This window comes from Lissotriton vulgaris, chromosome 5 (genome assembly GCF_964263255.1).
Source record: "Lissotriton vulgaris chromosome 5, aLisVul1.2, whole genome shotgun sequence".
In the NCBI taxonomy this organism is placed as follows: domain Eukaryota; kingdom Metazoa; phylum Chordata; class Amphibia; order Caudata; family Salamandridae; genus Lissotriton; species Lissotriton vulgaris.
This window is the reverse complement of record NC_141693.1, coordinates 453,515,870-453,536,429: the sequence shown is the minus strand read 5'-3', so window position 1 is coordinate 453,536,429 and position 20,560 is coordinate 453,515,870. Positions and strand designations below refer to the sequence as shown.

At 47.7% G+C, this 20,560-nt stretch overlaps 1 protein-coding gene across 1 annotated transcript in view; it reads right to left on the bottom strand.

Moving 5' to 3' along the window:
* The window catches only part of LOC147711065 (protein-arginine deiminase type-3-like), a 361,895-nt gene extending 342,568 nt beyond the window's left edge, over window positions 1-19,327 (bottom strand). Inside the window, exon 1 of the mRNA XM_086921888.1 lies at window positions 19,078-19,327. Coding sequence (XP_086778014.1) covers window positions 19,078-19,169 — 92 coding nt within the window. The 5' untranslated portion in view covers window positions 19,170-19,327. The remainder of the gene's footprint in view (window positions 1-19,077) is intronic.
* Between the last annotated feature and the right edge of the window lie 1,233 nt (window positions 19,328-20,560).

Here is a 20,560-nt window from a genome sequence, read left to right as displayed (position 1 = left end):
GGAGTCCTGTGGCTGTGATGTTTGCGTCGGATGCCCAGGTGGGTTTGTCTCGGGTGAGGGTGGAGTTCCGTTGCTTGTCGGTAACCTTGCTCCAGTTCCTTCGTGGTGGGAGGGGGGTGGTTTGGTGCTTTGGGTTTGTCGACGGTGAAGTGGACGCAGTGGGGGTCGGTCCATGGCGGTTGCGTTGTGTGGCTAAAGTGAGTGCTGTTGCCTGCAGTGAAAATGGGGTTGAGGGTGTGTCCTGCTCTGTTTTAGGTGTGGTGATCAGTTGATCGAGTCAGATGTTGGCGAGGTTGTCTCAAAGGATGGTGGAGTTGGGGTTGCTGGGGTTGTCAAGGTGGAAATTGAGGTCTCCAATGAGTATGAAATGTATTGATGTGATTGCGTGGGGTGCGATGAAGTCTGTGATGGTGGTGGCGAAGGGTGTCCAGGGGCCAGGGGGTCTGTAGACACGGGTTCCTCGGAGTGTGGTGTTAGGGCAGATCCTTCCTCTGGATCGTGTATCTGTCCGAGATGGCTGTGTTTTTGTTGGGGTGGAGGTGGCATTGGTCCATGTCTCCGTGAGGAAGGCGATGTCGGGCGAGAGAGAGTCGAGTAGGTTCCAAATTTCTATGGCGTGTTTGTGTACGGAGAGCACGTTGAGGAGGATGCATCTTAGGGTGTAGTCAGTACAGGTGTCGGTGGTGCCCAAGGTCGGGTGGTGGTGAAGGTCTGACGGCAGTGGAGGCAGGAGAACTGGCAGTGGGTCGAGTTCGGCAAGGCCTGTTTGCAGTCTCTGAGTCTTCCGGGGTTGAGTGTGAGGAGGGCTGTATTGTTGTAGCGGTGGGTCACCGTGGATCCAGGGTTCGAGGCCTGGTTGAGGTCGGGATCACCTTGAGGCTGGAGCGGGCTTCCGGCGCGAACCCTTCACAGGGGAGGACTCTGCACTGCGGCGATAATGCAGAGCTGCTGGGGAGAGTGCTGGTCTGGACTGGGCTTTTTTTGCACTGGACTGGAGGTACAGAAAGCAGTCACCCAACTTTCAGCTCAGTCTGCGCCAGGCCCAGCATGTAGTGGAGAGCGGTTGTATGTCATTTGTATCTATTGGAATACCCCTTGGAAATAGGAAGCTAAATCCCGCTCGGGCTTGGTGTATAGTATGCGGGCATCTGTGTGGAGCCAATGATGAGCAAATTGCACCTCTGTGACCAGATAGTAAAGGTGAAAATCTGGGACTGCAAACCAGCCCCTGTCATATGAAAGCGTTAAAGTGTCAAACGCTATCCGCGGTCTGCGCCCCCTCAGATCAATCGCATAAGCATACCAGGCAATTGTGTGAAAAAGGCACTGGTGAGTGGGATGGGTATATTAACTAATAGATATAAGAACTGTGGCAAAACATTCATTTTAATGAGGGCGCTGCGCCCTGCCTTAGAAATTGGAAGCTGAATCCATCTCTCAACTTGTGAACTAAGTTGTGTGATATCTGGTCCGTAGTTGAGGGTATGACTTGTTGCTTGTGTTTGTGCAGTGTAATGCCAAGTTATTTGGTGGTGTCTCCGGCCCATCTAAGTGGCACCTCCATTCCCCCCGGGGTGGCAAATCAGTGATTGGAAACTAAACGATTTATTTATTCAAGTAGAGGATGCAAGTTAGTGTTAGGATGCCTAATAAAAAGCAATATGTTGTCTGCATACATCAACATTAATAGGGGTCCTGACTAAAACAGGAGGCCACAGAACATGTGTTTTTCCTGTAGGTGTCTTATTAGCGGGTCTATAGCCATTATAAAGAAGAGGGGATAAGGGACAGCCCCGCCGGGTCCCTCGTGAAGTAGGAATTGACTGAGATAGGGAGCCATTCACTTGAATCCGAGCCGTGGGGGCCGCATATAATAGCACAATCAGTGCAATAAAGTTGGCTAGGAGGCTCTATTTGCGTAGCGTAGCGACAAAAAACGGCCATTCTAAGGATTCAAAAGCCTTCTCCGTGTCAAGAAGGGCTATTGCTGCGGGGACACTAGGTTCAATTATATTAATTACTGAGAAGACCGTTCAGAGGTTTAGGGCAGTAGACCTGTTTGGAACAAAACCGGACTGCACTGGTGACAGTATCTGGTCCAGAAGCAAAGAGAGTTGAGTAGATAGCATTTTCGCCAGGATTTTATTGTCAAAGTATATTCTGCTTTCAGCAAAAGAGACATGGCCGCCTCTCTCATAGAGGGGGGGGGAGTACGCCATCTTCCAGTGCCTCTGCATAGACCTTGAGTAGCTGTGGTGCTAAGGTGTCAATATTTTATAGAATATTCCTGACAGCCCATCTAGGCAAGGAGCCTTCTTCGCTCCGCATAGGGCATCTATTGCCGAGTTGACCTCCTCTATAGTGAAAGGATCACTGAGGAATTCAGCCTGACCAGTGGTGAGCCATACCATTGCAATCTCTTGCAGGTATGTTAAATGTTGTGTAAAGTCCTTGTGAAGTTTGGTGGTATACAGGGACCGATATTACGAGACGAGTTCTGATATAATGTCCGCATCTTCAGTAGCCACTGAGTCACCCGCTCTTTGTATTGCCGCTATATGCCCTGTTCCCCGGGATGGCCTCACTAAGCACGCTAAGGTTTTAACAGGGCACTTTCCATCACCATACCGACGTGTTGTGTGAAATTTACCAAATAAAGTAGCCTCCCTATCTGCATGTTCATTGAATTTAAGTGTAAGCGTGCTACGTCTACCTAAGGGATCGGGGTGGGCGGCGAAGCGTCCAGCAGCGACAGCTCCTCTTCAACCCAGGCAAAACTACCCCGTATTGAGCGCAGGACACGGGCTGTTTAGATCTACAAATACCCCGGATATATGCCTTAAAGACATCCCATAAAGTGGCAAACTTAGCTACTGACCCCGTATTCAGAGTGAAGTATTCTTCAATGACCTCCTGTATCTCAGCCTTAAACAAGGCATCCAGCAAAGCAGTAGCTGGGGATGACCACCTCTGCACCCACCCAACAACATGTGAAATGTTTAAATGGAGGAGTACTGGTGCATGGTCTGAAAGCGTGCACTGTAATGTGTCTACGCCCTTCGTCCATCGACACCCCAATGCGTCAGTGAGCCAGTAGTCTATGAGTAACTAGGTGAAGTGTGGTGCCGAGAGTAAGGTATAGCCTGAAGTTGATGGATGGTGTGTGCGCCAAAGATCCTGTAGGTTTCGGGACCGGATGAGGTCCATCAGCTCTCGGTGTGCATGAGGCATAATGCCATGGACAGTACTCGAGGAGTCGGGCTCAGGGTCTAACCATATATTGAAATCCCCCCTCCCAAGAAAAATCGTGTTGTATTCATATTGATGTAGTAATATATAGGTGGTGAAAAACATGGGATCGTCTGTGTTAGGTGCGTAAATATTGATAAATGCCACTGTTTTACCCATCAGTGATCCCACCACCAGAAGGTATCGTCCTTGTGTACCAGCCACCATTTATTCAAGCATAAAAGGGAGGTTATGATGAACCAGGATACACACCCCACCAGAGTAGGTGCTGTAACTTGCAAGGAATATATGTGGTCCCCATGATGAGGCAAATGTAGGGTTTTTTGCAAAGGGAGGTGGGTCTTTTGTAAGAATGCTATCTTAATATAGTATCTTCGGAGGTATGCCAGCACTAGTTTGCACTTTCTAGGGTTGTTAAGCCCTCTTACATTCCAAGTAATGGGTTTAACTTTAACAGCGGAATCCGAGGTCATGACCAGAAGGGGGGGTGTACATGCACATGTATCCGGGAGACAAGTCTACATTTCGATTGTTGAGAGCGAGGGACATGTAGGAAAAGATACAGCGGGAACCTTAAAAACCAATACACTGAAAATGCAAAGAACGACATCCTTTAAGAAAGTGACCACCTCCACCCCCCTCCGACACCTGGGCTCAAAAATCCAGTGAATATCCACCCTCCCCCCTCCCTACCTGAAAGGAAAATCCCCCAAAACAACCTGGTCGGAATCATCCATTGGAGGCGGGCAACACCTCGGACGCTCAATGCCCATTACTCAAATTAAGCATTTAGCATGGTATCGGAATATAGGAAGGTACATAACTGTTTAAACTCTGTATGGCTCTGTCCTCAGCTCTTTCATCTTACGAAACCAACCAAGTAGGGACACACGTGCAGTATCCCAAAGGCCGCTATTCCATAGTAAACAGTTTAGCACTTTGAAGCGAGCTACCTGTCCGGGGAGGAGTGTCCAGAAGAACGGGCAGGGCTTCTATGAGTTGCATTTTGGTGTTTGCAGAAGGTCATTGCGTCTGCAGCATTTTGGAAAAACTTGCTTTATTGTCCACCATTATTTGAAGCTTGGCTGAATAAAGCATAGCATATTTCAAGACCATCTTGCGGAGCTGAAGTTTTGCATCCACAAATTTACAGCGCGCCTCTTGGACTGCAACAGTATGATCCGGGTAAAATGAGAGAGTAGTGCCTTGGTATTGCACTAGCGCATTTTCTCGGGCTAGGCGGAGTGTCGTGTTGCGGTCTCTAGAATTGAGCATGTGAGCAATAATGGGTCGGGGGCCCTGGGGGAGGGTGTGGGCCTACAGATCTATGGGGCCTTTCTACAATAAAGGCCATAAAGAAGTTATCAGCCCCAAACAGTTCAACTAACAAGGACTCGATGAAAGGTTCAGGCCGCCCCATGTTTGTGGACTCCGCCAGACCCATTATGCAAATGTTGTTCCTCCTAGACCTCGCTTCCAGATCTTCATTCTTTAATCACTACAGATTAAAGATGTGAGTGGTAGGTGCAGGTTCTGGTACAGCGGAAGCTCTGGTGATGACAGTCAAGTAATCAATCGGGGAATTGTAAGTGCGCTACTCACCTGTGAGGGACTCAAAGGCACTGGGGATGGGGTTGGGGGGAGGGGGGTAAGCAGGTCGTTCAGCCAAAGAGCCAGGTCTTGAGCCCGGGGTGATCCATTTGAAGGTCTTACGAAGGATGCGGAGGGTGTTGAAGCAGCTGGAGGTGATGGCGTTCACCTGTCAGTTCATTGCGAGTGATGAATTGAGTAAGATGCTTCCGAGGGCGGTCGGCCACAAAGTGTTGTCCCATGCTGAAGGGGTGGTTCCGAGGACGAGGACTTCTGTCTTTTCAGCGTTGAGTTTTAGGCAGTTGTTGGTCACCCAGATTGCAGCATCCTGCATTCCTCTCTGGAAGTTGAGTTTTGAGATGGTGGGGTCTCTGGTGAGGGAGAGGATGAGCTGGATGTCCTTGGCGTAGGATACAATGTTGAGGCCGTGTTGTCGGATAATGGCTGCGTAGGGGTCCATGTAGATTTTGAAGAGGGTCGGGCTCAGCGGTGACCCCTGTGGGACTCCGCAGGTGATTTCCGTGGGGTTGGAGGGGAAGGGTCTGATCCTTTGGCTTCTTCCGGTGAGGAACAATCGGATCCAGTCCCGGGCAGTTCCTCGTATGCCGATGTCATGTAGTCTGTTGACTAGTATGTGGTGAGAGACTGTGTCGAAGGCTGCTGACAGCTCGAGGAGGAGGAGGGCTGCGGAGTGGCCTTGGTCCAGGGGGGTGCGAATATCATCTGTGGCAGCGAGTAGGACGGTCTTAGGTGCTGTGGTTCCTTGGGAATTTGGATTGGGATGGGTCAAGGAAAGCATTCTTTTCAATGAATCGTGTCAGTTCCCTGTTGACTGCTTTCTCTGCCACCTTGGCTGGGAAGGGTAGGAGCAAGATGGGCTGGTAGTTCTTGAAGTCGGAGGGCTTCCTGAGCAGGGGCCTGACTTCCGCGCGCTTCCAGTCATCTGGGAAAGTGCCTGTTGTGAAGGTGGTGTAGATGGTCCATCGTAGTTCGGGTGCGATGGCGTCCACAGCCCTGTGGTAGATGTGTGGGGGGCAGGGGTCAGTGGGGTCCCCCGAGTGGATGCCTTTCATGGTTCTGGCGGTGTCCTCTGTCGTGATTGGTGGCCAGTTTGAGATGGTGGGATGGCTGGTGTCTCTGGTGGGCGGGGTGCCTGCTGTGGCGTCTAGTGGGTGGTCAACTAAGTTGTTGTAGAGTCTCCAGATCTTGAGGTGGAAGTAGGTTCCAAGCTTGTCGCAGAGGTCTTGGGACGGGGTGATGACTATGGCTTCCTCGCTTGGTTTGGGGAAATCCTGGATGACACTGAATAGTTCCTTGGAGTTGGCAAGGATTTTGTTGTGGATGAAGTTCCTTTGGTTGTTCTGATTTGGTTGTGGGAGTCCGTCATGGCGTCCTTGTAGGTGGAGTAGTTATCGGTTGTCCTGGTGTTCCTCAAGTTCTACTCTAGACGTCTGCAGGTACACCTGACGTTTTGGAGAACGTTGGTGAACCAGGCAGCTTTCCTGGAGCGCTGTTTGCTGGGGTTGCATAGCGGGCAGCTCGTCCGCGCAGTTGGTGATCCAAGAGTGGAGTCCTGTGGCTGTGATGTTTGCGTCGGATGCCCAGGTGGGTTTGTCTCGGGTGAGGGTGGAGTTCCGTTGCTTGTCGGTAACCTTGCTCCAGTTCCTTCGTGGTGGGAGGGGGGTGGTTTGGTGCTTTGGGTTTGTCGACGGTGAAGTGGACGCAGTGGGGGTCGGTCCATGGCGGTTGCGTTGTGTGGCTAAAGTGAGTGCTGTTGCCTGCAGTGAAAATGGGGTTGAGGGTGTGTCCTGCTCTGTTTTAGGTGTGGTGATCAGTTGATCGAGTCAGATGTTGGCGAGGTTGTCTCAAAGGATGGTGGAGTTGGGGTTGCTGGGGTTGTCAAGGTGGAAATTGAGGTCTCCAATGAGTATGAAATGTATTGATGTGATTGCGTGGGGTGCGATGAAGTCTGTGATGGTGGTGGCGAAGGGTGTCCAGGGGCCAGGGGGTCTGTAGACACGGGTTCCTCGGAGTGTGGTGTTAGGGCAGATCCTTCCTCTGGATCGTGTATCTGTCCGAGATGGCTGTGTTTTTGTTGGGGTGGAGGTGGCGTTGGTCCATGTCTCGGTGAGGAAGGCGATGTCGGGCGAGAGAGAGTCGAGTAGGTTCCAAATTTCTATGGCGTGTTTGTGTACGGAGAGCACGTTGAGGAGGATGCATCTTAGGGTGTAGTCAGTACAGGTGTCGGTGGTGCCCAAGGTCGGGTGGTGGTGAAGGTCTGACGGCAGTGGAGGCAGGAGAACTGGCAGTGGGTCGAGTTCGGCAAGGCCTGTTTGCAGTCTCTGAGTCTTCCGGGGTTGAGTGTGAGGAGGGCTGTATTGTTGTAGCGGTGGGTCATCGTGGATCCAGGGTTCGAGGCCTGGTTGAGGCCGGGATCATCTTGAGGCTGGAGCGGGCTCCCGGCGCGAACCCTTCACAGGGGAGGACTCTGCACTGCGGCGATAATGCAGAGCTGCTGGGGAGAGTGCTGGTCTGGACTGGGCTTTTTTTGCACTGGACTGGAGGTACAGAAAGCAGTCACCCAACTTTCAGCTCAGTCTGCGCCAGGCCCAGCATGTAGTGGAGAGCGGTTGTATGTCATTTGTATCTATTGGAATACCCCTTGGAAATAGGAAGCTAAATCCCGCTCGGGCTTGGTGTATAGTATGCGGGCATCTGTGTGGAGCCAATGATGAGCAAATTGCACCTCTGTGACCAGATAGTAAAGGTGAAAATCTGGGACTGCAAACCAGCCCCTGTCATATGAAAGCGTTAAAGTGTCAAACGCTATCCGCGGTCTGCGCCCCCTCAGATCAATCGCATAAGCATACCAGGCAATTGTGTGAAAAAGGCACTGGTGAGTGGGATGGGTATATTAACTAATAGATATAAGAACTGTGGCAAAACATTCATTTTAATGAGGGCGCTGCGCCCTGCCTTAGAAATTGGAAGCTGAATCCATCTCTCAACTTGTGAACTAAGTTGTGTGATATCTGGTCCGTAGTTGAGGGTATGACTTGTTGCTTGTGTTTGTGCAGTGTAATGCCAAGTTATTTGGTGGTGTCTCCGGCCCATCTAAGTGGCACCTCCATTCCCCCCGGGGTGGCAAATCAGTGATTGGAAACTAAACAATTTATTTATTCAAGTAGAGGATGCAAGTTAGTGTTAGGATGCCTAATAAAAAGCAATATGTTGTCTGCATACATCAACATTAATAGGGGTCCTGACTAAAACAGGAGGCCACAGAACATGTGTTTTTCCTGTAGGTGTCTTATTAGCGGGTCTATAGCCATTATAAAGAAGAGGGGATAAGGGACAGCCCCGCCGGGTCCCTCGTGAAGTAGGAATTGACTGAGATAGGGAGCCATTCACTTGAATCCGAGCCGTGGGGGCCGCATATAATAGCACAATCAGTGCAATAAAGTTGGCTAGGAGGCTCTATTTGCGTAGCGTAGCGACAAAAAACGGCCATTCTAAGGATTCAAAAGCCTTCTCCGTGTCAAGAAGGGCTATTGCTGCGGGGACACTAGGTTCAATTATATTAATTACTGAGAAGACCGTTCAGAGGTTTAGGGCAGTAGACCTGTTTGGAACAAAACCGGACTGCACTGGTGACAGTATCTGGTCCAGAAGCAAAGAGAGTTGAGTAGATAGCATTTTCGCCAGGATTTTATTGTCAAAGTATATTCTGCTTTCAGCAAAAGAGACATGGCCGCCTCTCTCATAGAGGGGGGGGGGAGTACGCCATCTTCCAGTGCCTCTGCATAGACCTTGAGTAGCTGTGGTGCTAAGGTGTCAATATTTTATAGAATATTCCTGACAGCCCATCTAGGCAAGGAGCCTTCTTCGCTCCGCATAGGGCATCTATTGCCGAGTTGACCTCCTCTATAGTGAAAGGATCACTGAGGAATTCAGCCTGACCAGTGGTGAGCCATACCATTGCAATCTCTTGCAGGTATGTTAAATGTTGTGTAAAGTCCTTGTGAAGTTTGGTGGTATACAGGGACCGATATTACGAGACGAGTTCTGATATAATGTCCGCATCTTCAGTAGCCACTGAGTCACCCGCTCTTTGTATTGCCGCTATATGCCCTGTTCCCCGGGATGGCCTCACTAAGCACGCTAAGGTTTTAACAGGGCACTTTCCATCACCATACCGACGTGTTGTGTGAAATTTACCAAATAAAGTAGCCTCCCTATCTGCATGTTCATTGAATTCAAGTGTAAGCGTGCTACGTCTACCTAAGGGATCGGGGTGGGCGGCGAAGCGTCCAGCAGCGACAGCTCCTCTTCAACCCAGGCAAAACTACCCCGTATTGAGCGCAGGACACGGGCTGTTTAGATCTACAAATACCCCGGATATATGCCTTAAAGACATCCCATAAAGTGGCAAACTTAGCTACTGACCCCGTATTCAGAGTGAAGTATTCTTCAATGACCTCCTGTATCTCAGCCTTAAACAAGGCATCCAGCAAAGCAGTAGCTGGGGATGACCACCTCTGCACCCACCCAACAACATGTGAAATGTTTAAATGGAGGAGTACTGGTGCATGGTCTGAAAGCGTGCACTGTAATGTGTCTACGCCCTTCGTCCATCGACACCCCAATGCGTCAGTGAGCCAGTAGTCTATGAGTAACTAGGTGAAGTGTGGTGCCGAGAGTAAGGTATAGCCTGAAGTTGATGGATGGTGTGTGCGCCAAAGATCCTGTAGGTTTCGGGACCGGATGAGGTCCATCAGCTCTCGGTGTGCATGAGGCATAATGCCATGGACAGTACTCGAGGAGTCGGGCTCAGGGTCTAACCATATATTGAAATCCCCCCTCCCAAGAAAAATCGTGTTGTATTCATATTGATGTAGTAATGTATAGGTGGTGAAAAACATGGGATCGTCTGTGTTAGGTGCGTAAATATTGATAAATGCCACTGTTTTACCCATCAGTGATCCCACCACCAGAAGGTATCGTCCTTGTGTACCAGCCACCATTTATTCAAGCATAAAAGGGAGGTTATGATGAACCAGGATACACACCCCACCAGAGTAGGTGCTGTAACTTGCAAGGAATATATGTGGTCCCCATGATGAGGCAAATGTAGGGTTTTTTGCAAAGGGAGGTGGGTCTTTTGTAAGAATGCTATCTTAATATAGTATCTTCGGAGGTATGCCAGCACTAGTTTGCACTTTCTAGGGTTGTTAAGCCCTCTTACATTCCAAGTAATGGGTTTAACTTTAACAGCGGAATCCGAGGTCATGACCAGAAGGGGGGGTGTACATGCACATGTATCCGGGAGACAAGTCTACATTTCGATTGTTGAGAGCGAGGGACATGTAGGAAAAGATACAGCGGGAACCTTAAAAACCAATACACTGAAAATGCAAAGAACGACATCCTTTAAGAAAGTGACCACCTCCACCCCCCTCCGACACCTGGGCTCAAAAATCCAGTGAATATCCACCCTCCCCCCTCCCTACCTGAAAGGAAAATCCCCCAAAACAACCTGGTCGGAATCATCCATTGGAGGCGGGCAACACCTCGGACGCTCAATGCCCATTACTCAAATTAAGCATTTAGCATGGTATCGGAATATAGGAAGGTACATAACTGTTTAAACTCTGTATGGCTCTGTCCTCAGCTCTTTCATCTTACGAAACCAACCAAGTAGGGACACACGTGCAGTATCCCAAAGGCCGCTATTCCATAGTAAACAGTTTAGCACTTTGAAGCGAGCTACCTGTCCGGGGAGGAGTGTCCAGAAGAACGGGCAGGGCTTCTATGAGTTGCATTTTGGTGTTTGCAGAAGGTCATTGCGTCTGCAGCATTTTGGAAAAACTTGCTTTATTGTCCACCATTATTTGAAGCTTGGCTGAATAAAGCATAGCATATTTCAAGACCATCTTGCGGAGCTGAAGTTTTGCATCCACAAATTTACAGCGCGCCTCTTGGACTGCAACAGTATGATCCGGGTAAAATGAGAGAGTAGTGCCTTGGTATTGCACTAGCGCATTTTCTCGGGCTAGGCGGAGTGTCGTGTTGCGGTCTCTAGAATTGAGCATGTGAGCAATAATGGGTCGGGGGCCCTGGGGGAGGGTGTGGGCCTACAGATCTATGGGGCCTTTCTACAATAAAGGCCATAAAGAAGTTATCAGCCCCAAACAGTTCAACTAACAAGGACTCGATGAAAGGTTCAGGCCGCCCCATGTTTGTGGACTCCGCCAGACCCATTATGCAAATGTTGTTCCTCCTAGACCTCGCTTCCAGATCTTCATTCTTTAATCACTACAGATTTAAGTAGACGTTCCACTGGTTCCAGTCGACGCCTTGTGTCTGTGGTTTGATCCTCGTGCGATGAAATACGCTTTTCAGCCTCGTCTAATCTAGTGCGGTCGTTCTTCCGGTGTTCCCCCATTCTGTCGAGGTGGGTAGTCAGGGAGTTGAATCTAGTGTCTATTACACTAAATCCCACTCGGGGTTCTGGCATGATAGCCGCAGTGCCATCCGCCCCTTGTGGCTGTTGGTCGCGCTCCAACCCATCCTCCCCGTCAGGGCCATGATCAGTAGATGTGTCCTGTTTGTCAAAGTTCAGCTTTCGTTGTTTAGGGTCCCTATGACCCATGGCAGTACTGTGTGTAGGTCGTGTTTCACAAAAGGGTCAGGCCCCCGCGCCACACCTGGACAATGGGGGGGGAAGAGAGGTGCCCACACACAAAAATGAAGGAGTAACTCACCTCCGGCCACCACACACCTCCACTACAGGGTGATTCGGCTGTAGGCTGCTGATGTAGTAGGAAAGACAGGGCAAGGGGGGAAGGACAGAGACACACCCCTCGAGTAGGGTCAGGCTTTGAACCTAGGGCTATGCTCCTGGTTGTGAGATTGGATGGTTAGAGAAGCAAACCTATCCCAGTGTTGTTCACTGAGAAAGCAACAGCCCAGATCCTTCAGGCATACACCCCAGTCAAGGCAAAGTGTTGCATGTACAGGGGAGGGATGGCTCCACAATAAACGAGCGGTGCAATCTCCGCCCTCGATATATAATCCAGCACCAGTCTCCTAGGCGAGTGGAAGCTATTGCCGTTGTGGTGTCTCATGCGTGTATTAGGGCCTCACAGGGAGAAAATGGCAGAGCCCTACGATCCTACTTCGTCACTGCGCTGGGCCCCAAGGGCGGAGGACAATCTCCCGCTCCAATGTGGCAACTAACCCGATCATCTGTAGGCGTTTTGGAGTGGGGGGAGGAAAGGAAGAAGCGGCTGTGGCCCAGTGCTGCCCCCGAGCTGGGTTACGCAATATCCTCTCACGCTCTGCCGCATCCATCATGGCTCTGCCCCCAGCACTCACCCGGTCTCCGATGCTGCCCATTTGTCCGCCGCTTCGCGTCAAAACACAGTCTTCTTCTCCCTCACACCTGGGGCTGAGCGGGCAGTTGGGGGACCCAACTAAACACCACTGCTCAAGCCTCAGGCTTGCCCATAGACCCTCTTACCACAGGGATCCGAGGCGGGTCTGGTCTCCAGATGGCTCAACCAGCTCTCACCATCTCAGCTTAGGGGGGTTGCAGGGATGCCTGCTCGAAATGTTTGTGGCCCCAGTTCAGCGGGCAGATTATTACATGCAGCCTCTGCTGCAGGTCTGGAGGAAATGTGCCCGGTTCATGTTGTCCCTGCTGTGTGAAGTGCAGCGAGCACCGGAGCTTCAATGCTGTGTGGCCATTTTGGCCACGCCCCTGTCCCCATTTAGTTGAAGATAGCTGTTTTTCATCCAGGATGCCACCACCTTCAAGCAGCTGTTAAAGTTGGCGGCTGAGGCCTCTATGTTCTCTGTGATGGACACAATTAATTGTGTGTCACCTGCATAGGATATTGCCTCCAACCCAAATGATCTGACCAGCTTCGGCAGCTTCGGCAGTGGGGAGACATATATTAAAAAGGGTGGGGCTCAAAGAGGACAACTCTGGGACTCCACAAAGAGTGAAAGTGGGGTCTGAATAAAATTGCTCCATCTTTACTTTATGTGACCTTTCAGTTAGAAAAGAAGACAGCAGCTTCAAGGCAGAATCTGTCACCCTGAATTCTTGGAGACGGTCAAACAGCTTCATTGGCGAGATGATATCAAATGCCGCAGACAGCTCCAATAAGATCAACAACGAGGTATGCCCAGCATCAACAAAGGTGCAAATGGTATTTACTGCAGTTATTAATGCAGTTTCAGATGCATGGCAACTTCTGAATCCATACTGAGAAGGATCAAGTAGATGCTGTTGTTCCAAATACATACTCAGCTGGGCATTAAGATGTTTCTCCAGAATCTTGGCAGGACCCGGAAGTAGGGAGATAGTTTTTAAATTCTGTTGCGTCAAGATTATCTTTTTTTAATAGGGGCTTGAGAGTTTGACCCTTAGAACGTAGAGATATTTAATTGCCTAAATAGGGATTTTAGTATGATTTGTGATTCTGTGTTCTGTATCTGAGCCTTCATGGCAAATTATGCATTTCTCTATTCTGTTTTTATTAACAATTCTGAAATGTCTTATAAACTTTATTTTGATTGAGAACTCACTTATTTAATAGTCCCAGTTTCTATTCCAACTCTTACTCTGCTAAATTAATATTTCATTGACAAGGAGGCTAGTCTTTTGCCGCTACATCAACTAGAGGTCATGGAGCTGAACTGCTTCAGGTAAAAAATGGGGTGCATAAGATATTGTGGGTTCAGGAAACGATCAGGGTTCAGCTCCCACAAACTTTTGGTAGCAAAGGCTGGTTAGCATAAGAGCATCTCCCCTTTTAAGTGTCCCTGGAAGGTTTTTGTAGTTTTATGAGCTCTTAATGCCCAGATTAAAAGGGAGAAGAATTATTGGAAATTTGCCAATTTTTCAGTGTTGGGTCGAAAGCTTTTTCTAACCCCAGGCATAGCCGAGACCAATCATAAAAATGCCCTTAGGAATGTACTTTACAAGCTATATGGCTCTTGAACGGCTGAAGAGGGAATCTAAAAAAAACCTCTGTAGATACATTTATGACTATTGAAAAAGTTGTCTACCCTCTGGCCAGTTCTCACCCTGCCCTTGAGTCACTGGGAGAGGGGCCTCCTCTTCCGCCTAAGGACAGGAACTGTAAAATTCCTGTTGTGTTTCCCTTTCGGCTACAATGTAAATCATGATCCCCCTACCCTAACCCATGTAATGGAGAGAGCGGCCAAACAATTTTACATTTTCTATTTTTCTGCAGGTTTTATATAAAATACGCTAAGTGGCTTTTAATTCCATTTTTTTTAAACATACCCATCAGTCTGGTAGATACCTATAGGAGGATACTAACATTTGTAGATGAAGAGTTAGTCCTCCGCGTCGGCACTTTTTTGAGAATTGCCGTGCGGGCCCGTAATACGATGTGTAATCCCTAAAATGTGTCCGATTTTATGTATATGTGTTTATTTAAACATGTTTTAAATACTGAATAGTTATGCCTAATATCATCGAATTTTTATTGTGATCATGTATTTGTGTTATCAATTGTTATATTCTATGTGCTTTTATGGATATGGCCCTATTCGAATAAATATATTTTTATTTTTGCAATGATAGTTATTTTCTTAAACAGGCACTGTCATGTCATCGTTAGTCTGAGACTAGTCTACTGTTTTTTCCTCGAGCAAGATATTTAACATTCCTGAAACGCGTACTTCCGTTTCATCTCACCACTGGCGAGCCGAGAACCCTTCCAGATGGCCTTGCCTGCAGGTAGAAGACAAAACAACTGGAATCTTCAGCCATCTATGCTTGTGAGAAAAAGAAAACGCACACGTCACCGTTACATCTTTGAGTGGAACAAAGCAGGTGAGTCCGAACAGGCCTCGACAAGTAAGGAGGCGATAAAGGAGAGGAGCAGGCGAGTCAAGCGGGAAAGGTGCGTGGTGAGAGTGTAGGGGAGAGATGGTACGCATAAACAAGGAGTACAGTTGTACAACAGGAAGGGAAGGCAATGACCACAGCAATGGACGAAGTAAAATGAAAATTATTAGAGTGCTAAGCATTGAGAGCTGACAGCACGAGACTGGCCTTAGACTGAAAACCACCACTACAAACACTTCTGGAAACGACTGTACTCATTGGCTGGAGCTAGCATGTGAATGCAGGGGGGACACAACCGAAACAGTTTGATGAATACATGGTTATGTAGGTGCTGAATCTTACACCCCAGTGTTTCTTTCGGTTACTCTGTCATGTTTGTTGCCAGTCTCAGTGGACCAGCAACTACTTCACACAAAAGCCAACTTCTCAAAATTCACACTGTTTCAGTGTGGGCTACCTTGCACCTGCCTCAGTAGTAAAGTTCGACACTGGTGAGCTGCGTGTTACCAAATACAACATTTCTGGCTGGTGGCTATTCCATTACACATGTGGCTAGTGAAAATCAAATTGGTGGTAGGAAACCACTCACAATGTGTCAAAAAACTTGAGGGCATGGATAAGGTTGAAGGCCTTTTCTTCTCACTAAAGCTAGCACACAACTTATCTTTCCCAGGCATGGTAGTTTACTGCCCCCCAGACCATTTCATCAAATATGGGGAGTTGCTGGCAAAGGTGGTAGAACCTTTACAGATACAGTATGCTCAATTTCGGTTTTAGAGGACTTTAATTTTCATAATGATGATCTAGAGCTCAAAGAGGTATTGCTGCTGTCAGCAGTACCAGCATACTTAACCCGCCAACAGAGTCAGAAGCCCCACTCATAAAAAGAGGGATACATTTGACCTTGCATCTTATTGTATGACCTCTTTAGACACAGACTGTCCTTATCATGTGGCTGAATCATATAATTTTCTTTGAAGCTTCAGGAGTATCCAATTCCTACATATAAAACGGTTATGACTTTACAACCTTGACATAAAATCACTGGAATCGACTTGAAAAATTCCCTAAGATCCATGAATATCCTGTTAAAAACCAATATGGATGCGTGTCTGTGTATTTACCCCCTCACTTTTACTTCTTTGGATTAATTAGCCCTGACAGAAAAGACGGCACCCAAAAGAAAGTCCAGTCCGCGGCCTGGTTCTCATTGTTCCTAGAGGCAGAGAAACACCACTATAAAACACTTTGAAAGAAAACTGAGGACACCACATGAGGCCACTGACGACAATGCAATGTATAAAGCGGCCCTCAGTGTCTTCCAGAAAAAGATATGGAAGGCCCAAGCAGAGTTTTGCACAAAACAGGTCGATAATGCAGACAACTCTTCCAAAACAGTATTTCAGATACCTATATGTTGTTTCTTGCCCCAGCGGAACAAGTTGTAACTGCCACTCAAACTTTATGCAATAACCTTTCAAAATATTTTAGGGCAATGTCTCCAATATTTATTCAAAACGGGTTCAGGGCAACAATAGGTTCTCCCATGGATTTCGCCCGGGAGAGACATGAAAGGCAGCAGGTGAAGAGTTGGTAAAATGTCATTTTATCGGCAAGGTCTGGCGCCCCACTTGACCCACCAAATATTCTTAAACTGCCACTTCCTTTTTTTAATGTATCGATTAATTACTTCTTCAACTGCTTCCTAAATTCTGATATTGCACCTTTAACCCCGAAAAAAGCATTAGTCGTCCCATTGTTATGTTTTTATCACATTTCTTCATGACATTTGTTTGATTTTCATATTTTGATTTCTCGGCTCGTGTTTCGGCTCTTAGAGCCAAGTCAGACCCCTAGCTCCACTCTTCTTAAGCCCGTCCGTGTTCCACCCCAACCCCCCAAATAACTTAGTGCCTCTTATACCCTTGAATGCAAGGTAACTTCCAATGAATTGAGGGAGCGACTTCAACTTCACAAATGTGTCACAGGGTCAAAGTTGTTGATTCCCAAAGTTTTTCTTTATTCATATATCCAACAAAAATGACGACAGATTCTTCAATAAATTCCAATATTTTTTGCAAGTCAAAATCAACCGTTAATCAATCATTAAACAGCTGATGCGTTTCGTCCGGTGGCGGACATCATCAGGGCTCTCAGTATTTACTATTCACAGAAGCAGTTTTCTCCTTCACAGTGTTTATCAAAATTTTGGGCAGCAATTAACAGTCTATATGTACAATTCAATCAGTAGTCAGACCGCAACTTCCCTTCCCACGTTCTGTGGCCTCTGTTCAGTTCTCACTTTACTTTCCGTATTTCCGTGCATTTGTTAACATCACTATTGGTACTTTGAGCATTCCACTCTAACGTTTCTGATCCAAACAATTCCAATGCATCCGATCCTGTTCAAATATCTTCAAATTCTAGTTGCGGGAAGTCTCAGTCGGCGACATCGGGCGTCTCGTAAGGCCTATGTACCTATTCTGATATTGCACCTTCAACCCCGAAACAAGCATTAGTCGTCCCATTGTTATGTTTTTATCACATTTCTTCATGACATTTGTTGTTCGATTTTCATATTTGGATTTCTCGGCTTGTGTTTCGGCTCTTAGAGCCAAGTGAGACCCCTAGCTCGACTCTTCTCAAGCCCGTTCGTGTTCCACCCCAACCCCCAAATAACTTAGTGCCTCTTATACCCTTGAATGCAAGAACGCTATTTGTAACGTAAATTGATTAACCGTGAGAAGGCAATTTTGCATGTAGCCTACGGCTCAATCAGCCAGATTCATCAAGCGAAATGCGCTCGCAAAAGGGCCAGATTCTGAAAATCTGGCCCTTTGCGAGTGCAATTTTTGCATTTGGGATTCATCATCCCAAATGCAAAAATCGCTAATAAAGAGTTCGCAAATTTGCGAGGATTAGCATTTAAGGAATCTTTATTAGAGATTCCTTAAATGCTATTCATGAAACATTTAAAAATTGCGAATTCGCAATTTACGACCGCTATTTACCACAAAGTCAAACCTCGTGGTAAATAGTAAAAACTTAGAAAAAAGTTGCATGTTACACACACACACATCTCCTTCTGACGTGTGTGCACAACGTCAGTGTAAATTCACATTTCAGGGGTGCTACAGGGTGTCCTTTGGACACCCCTGCACCCTTGAAATCGCAATTTCATTTTTCGAATTGCTATTAGCAAATTGTGTGTCTTCCCATTCAATCCTATGGGCCTCTAGGCCCATAGGAATGAATGGGGAGATATTCCTTAATTGCGACTCGCAATTTGCGAGTCGCAATTAAGGAATAATTAGAAATCGCTATTTCTTGAGTGATTTCTTGATGAATAGCATTTTTCTATTCCTTAATAGTGAATCGGTAAATTTCGCTATTAAGGAATCGCAAAATGTGTTCTTCATGAATCTAGCTGATTGTCTCCAGCACAGCATATGCCAACTTTATGCGTCAATGTAACACATTAATATACTCCGTAAGTTGTAGTCTTGTGCCGCTTCAAAAGAACCAATTGGACTGCAAGTACCAGCATGCAACTGATTCGGAAAAGAAAGTTCTGTGCTAGAAAAGATGGTGCCCTGGTGAAGTAAAGTAGGTCACAAGGTCGGATTGTGACATAATATAGGCCAGGACACATAAATAAAGCGGCGCCATTAGAAAATTAGAAAGATAAAAAGGTGGCCCATATTAGCAGATTATTGGCCCAGTTTTGGAACTTTTCAAGTCACGCGGCCCAAGTGTTTGCAAGGTGTTAAAAGCTGCATGTCTTTGACTTTGATTGCTGCAGACAATGTTTGCTTTAATATCAAGAGTAACCAGCAGATGATGAAACAGGCGAGTAAACAACCAAAAACCCGGCCCACACACGAACCTCAGACCAGCCCATCGAGTACCTAGCTAACCGAAAGACCAGCCTGATCCTGTAGGTCGACCCATAATTGTGCCTTTGACCCCCTGTTCCTTAGTGTCAAGTGGGGCTTAGAAAGCCACGGTGCAGCAGGTGCGGTGTCACCACTGTTCGGCGTCCCTGAGCCCTGCTTGTTGCTGTTTTGTACTATGCAACTAAGGGTCGGGGTTTCCCTTACACAAAGGCGCATGACACACTTGCATCACCACTACCCAACCAGGCGTCAGGGGGACTCGTTCTCCTACACGGGAGCGCTGCGCACACTTCCATCACCACTACCCAACTAGGGGTCAGGGAACTTGTTCTCCTACGCTGGGGAGGGGGGGGGGGCGTCGCCCACACGCATCACCACTGGCGTCACGTGCTCTACGTCAGCTGAGATGCGAGATACCTGCGGACGGCGACGTGCCCTGAGGTGACTCCTTACCCGAACACATCCAGGATGACGTCCGTCCCCACTACGCACACGGCCTGGGTGGGGTGCTGGAAGGAGAAGCGCACGATATATGGGCTCGCCATCTCTTCGTTCTCCAAGGACCGGAGCGTCAGACAGAAGGCACAATTCACCTAGCGTGACGGTGACTGTACCGTTTAGTGAACTTGCATAAATAGGACGGTGGGTTTTTACAACGTCCAAGGCCACCTGACCTGCTCAAAGATCCTCCCACGCCTGGAGTGCGGGGCGGGGTTACGCTCGAAATGCTGCCCTCGGGGTGCGCTCTTGTGGCACCAGAGAAACAAAATAAAAAAAACTCCTATCACCGTGCCACGGGCGTTTTGTTCAGCAGTGCAAACGCTCCCTCCTCCCCATCGTCGTCCCGTGAGTATGCCAGGGCGTGCTTGTCGCCACGACACTGAATAGGGCCCTCTGTGGCTTTAACAATGGCAGTAAACACGCCGAGAGGCTTGTGGTGATACACACAAGTGGGCGATGCTGCAGGCCAGCGCCGCAGCGCACGAAACCAGTCTCTCACACTTGCAAAATAGAGCTGTTAACATCCTCGTTATGATGTGGTCCCAACAAATTTCCTTCTGTGCAAACACGTTTGTATTATTCACGTCTAACTTTTGTTTGTCCGGACTTTTATATTCAAGTTTCCCATGATCAGAAGTAAAGAAGAGATATCAAAAAGTAGATAATTTCTCACACGAAGTGGTTTAAGCAGCTAAATGATCCAACTTGTGTTACCATTGATCAACACATTGATGCGAGGAAAGTACACTAACAAGGAGTTGTGGGCACCATTTCACAACTGGGTACTTAAAGTGGGCTTAAGAAAATCTCACACTAAGGCCCCGATTTCAAGTCTAGAGTCAAATTCGGCTCTGTGTACAAATGGGCGTTTTGCACAGAGATTGGATCTCTGAGTTTTGTGGTAAATTGGATGTGTGCTGTACCAGCAGTTGCGCCCTGTTATTGTCCCTTCCGACACCAATCTTTTTAGGGACCTTGAAAAATAAAGGCGTTAAGTTTCAATTCTAATTCACCAGCACAGTGCAATCCATTTGGCAACATAGTAAAGCTCAAAGTCGGTAAGTCAAGGATAATCATAGATTTATTCAGGGCTTTAAGTGGGCCGGGTCCTGCCAGAGCCCATCACCAGCACTTCTCAAAAGCAGGTGCTGAGACGGTTCCGTATCGGGCTCTCCGTTTTTGCCCTCATCCTCAGGGTGAAAAAAACAGCTTAACTCTGCAGCAGCACCACCCTTCACTGCCTTTGGGGTATCTTCGAAGAGACTCGTTAAAGTTCTTTCACATTCTCATCATTTCAGAACTGAAGGATTATCATATATTCAATAATGTCATAGTTGTTGCTTACACAACCAACAACCATAGACAAAGTAAATAGTTTTGGCTTGCTGTAGGTGTAATGTTACTTGTTGTATTATATATCTGGATGCAATGACAG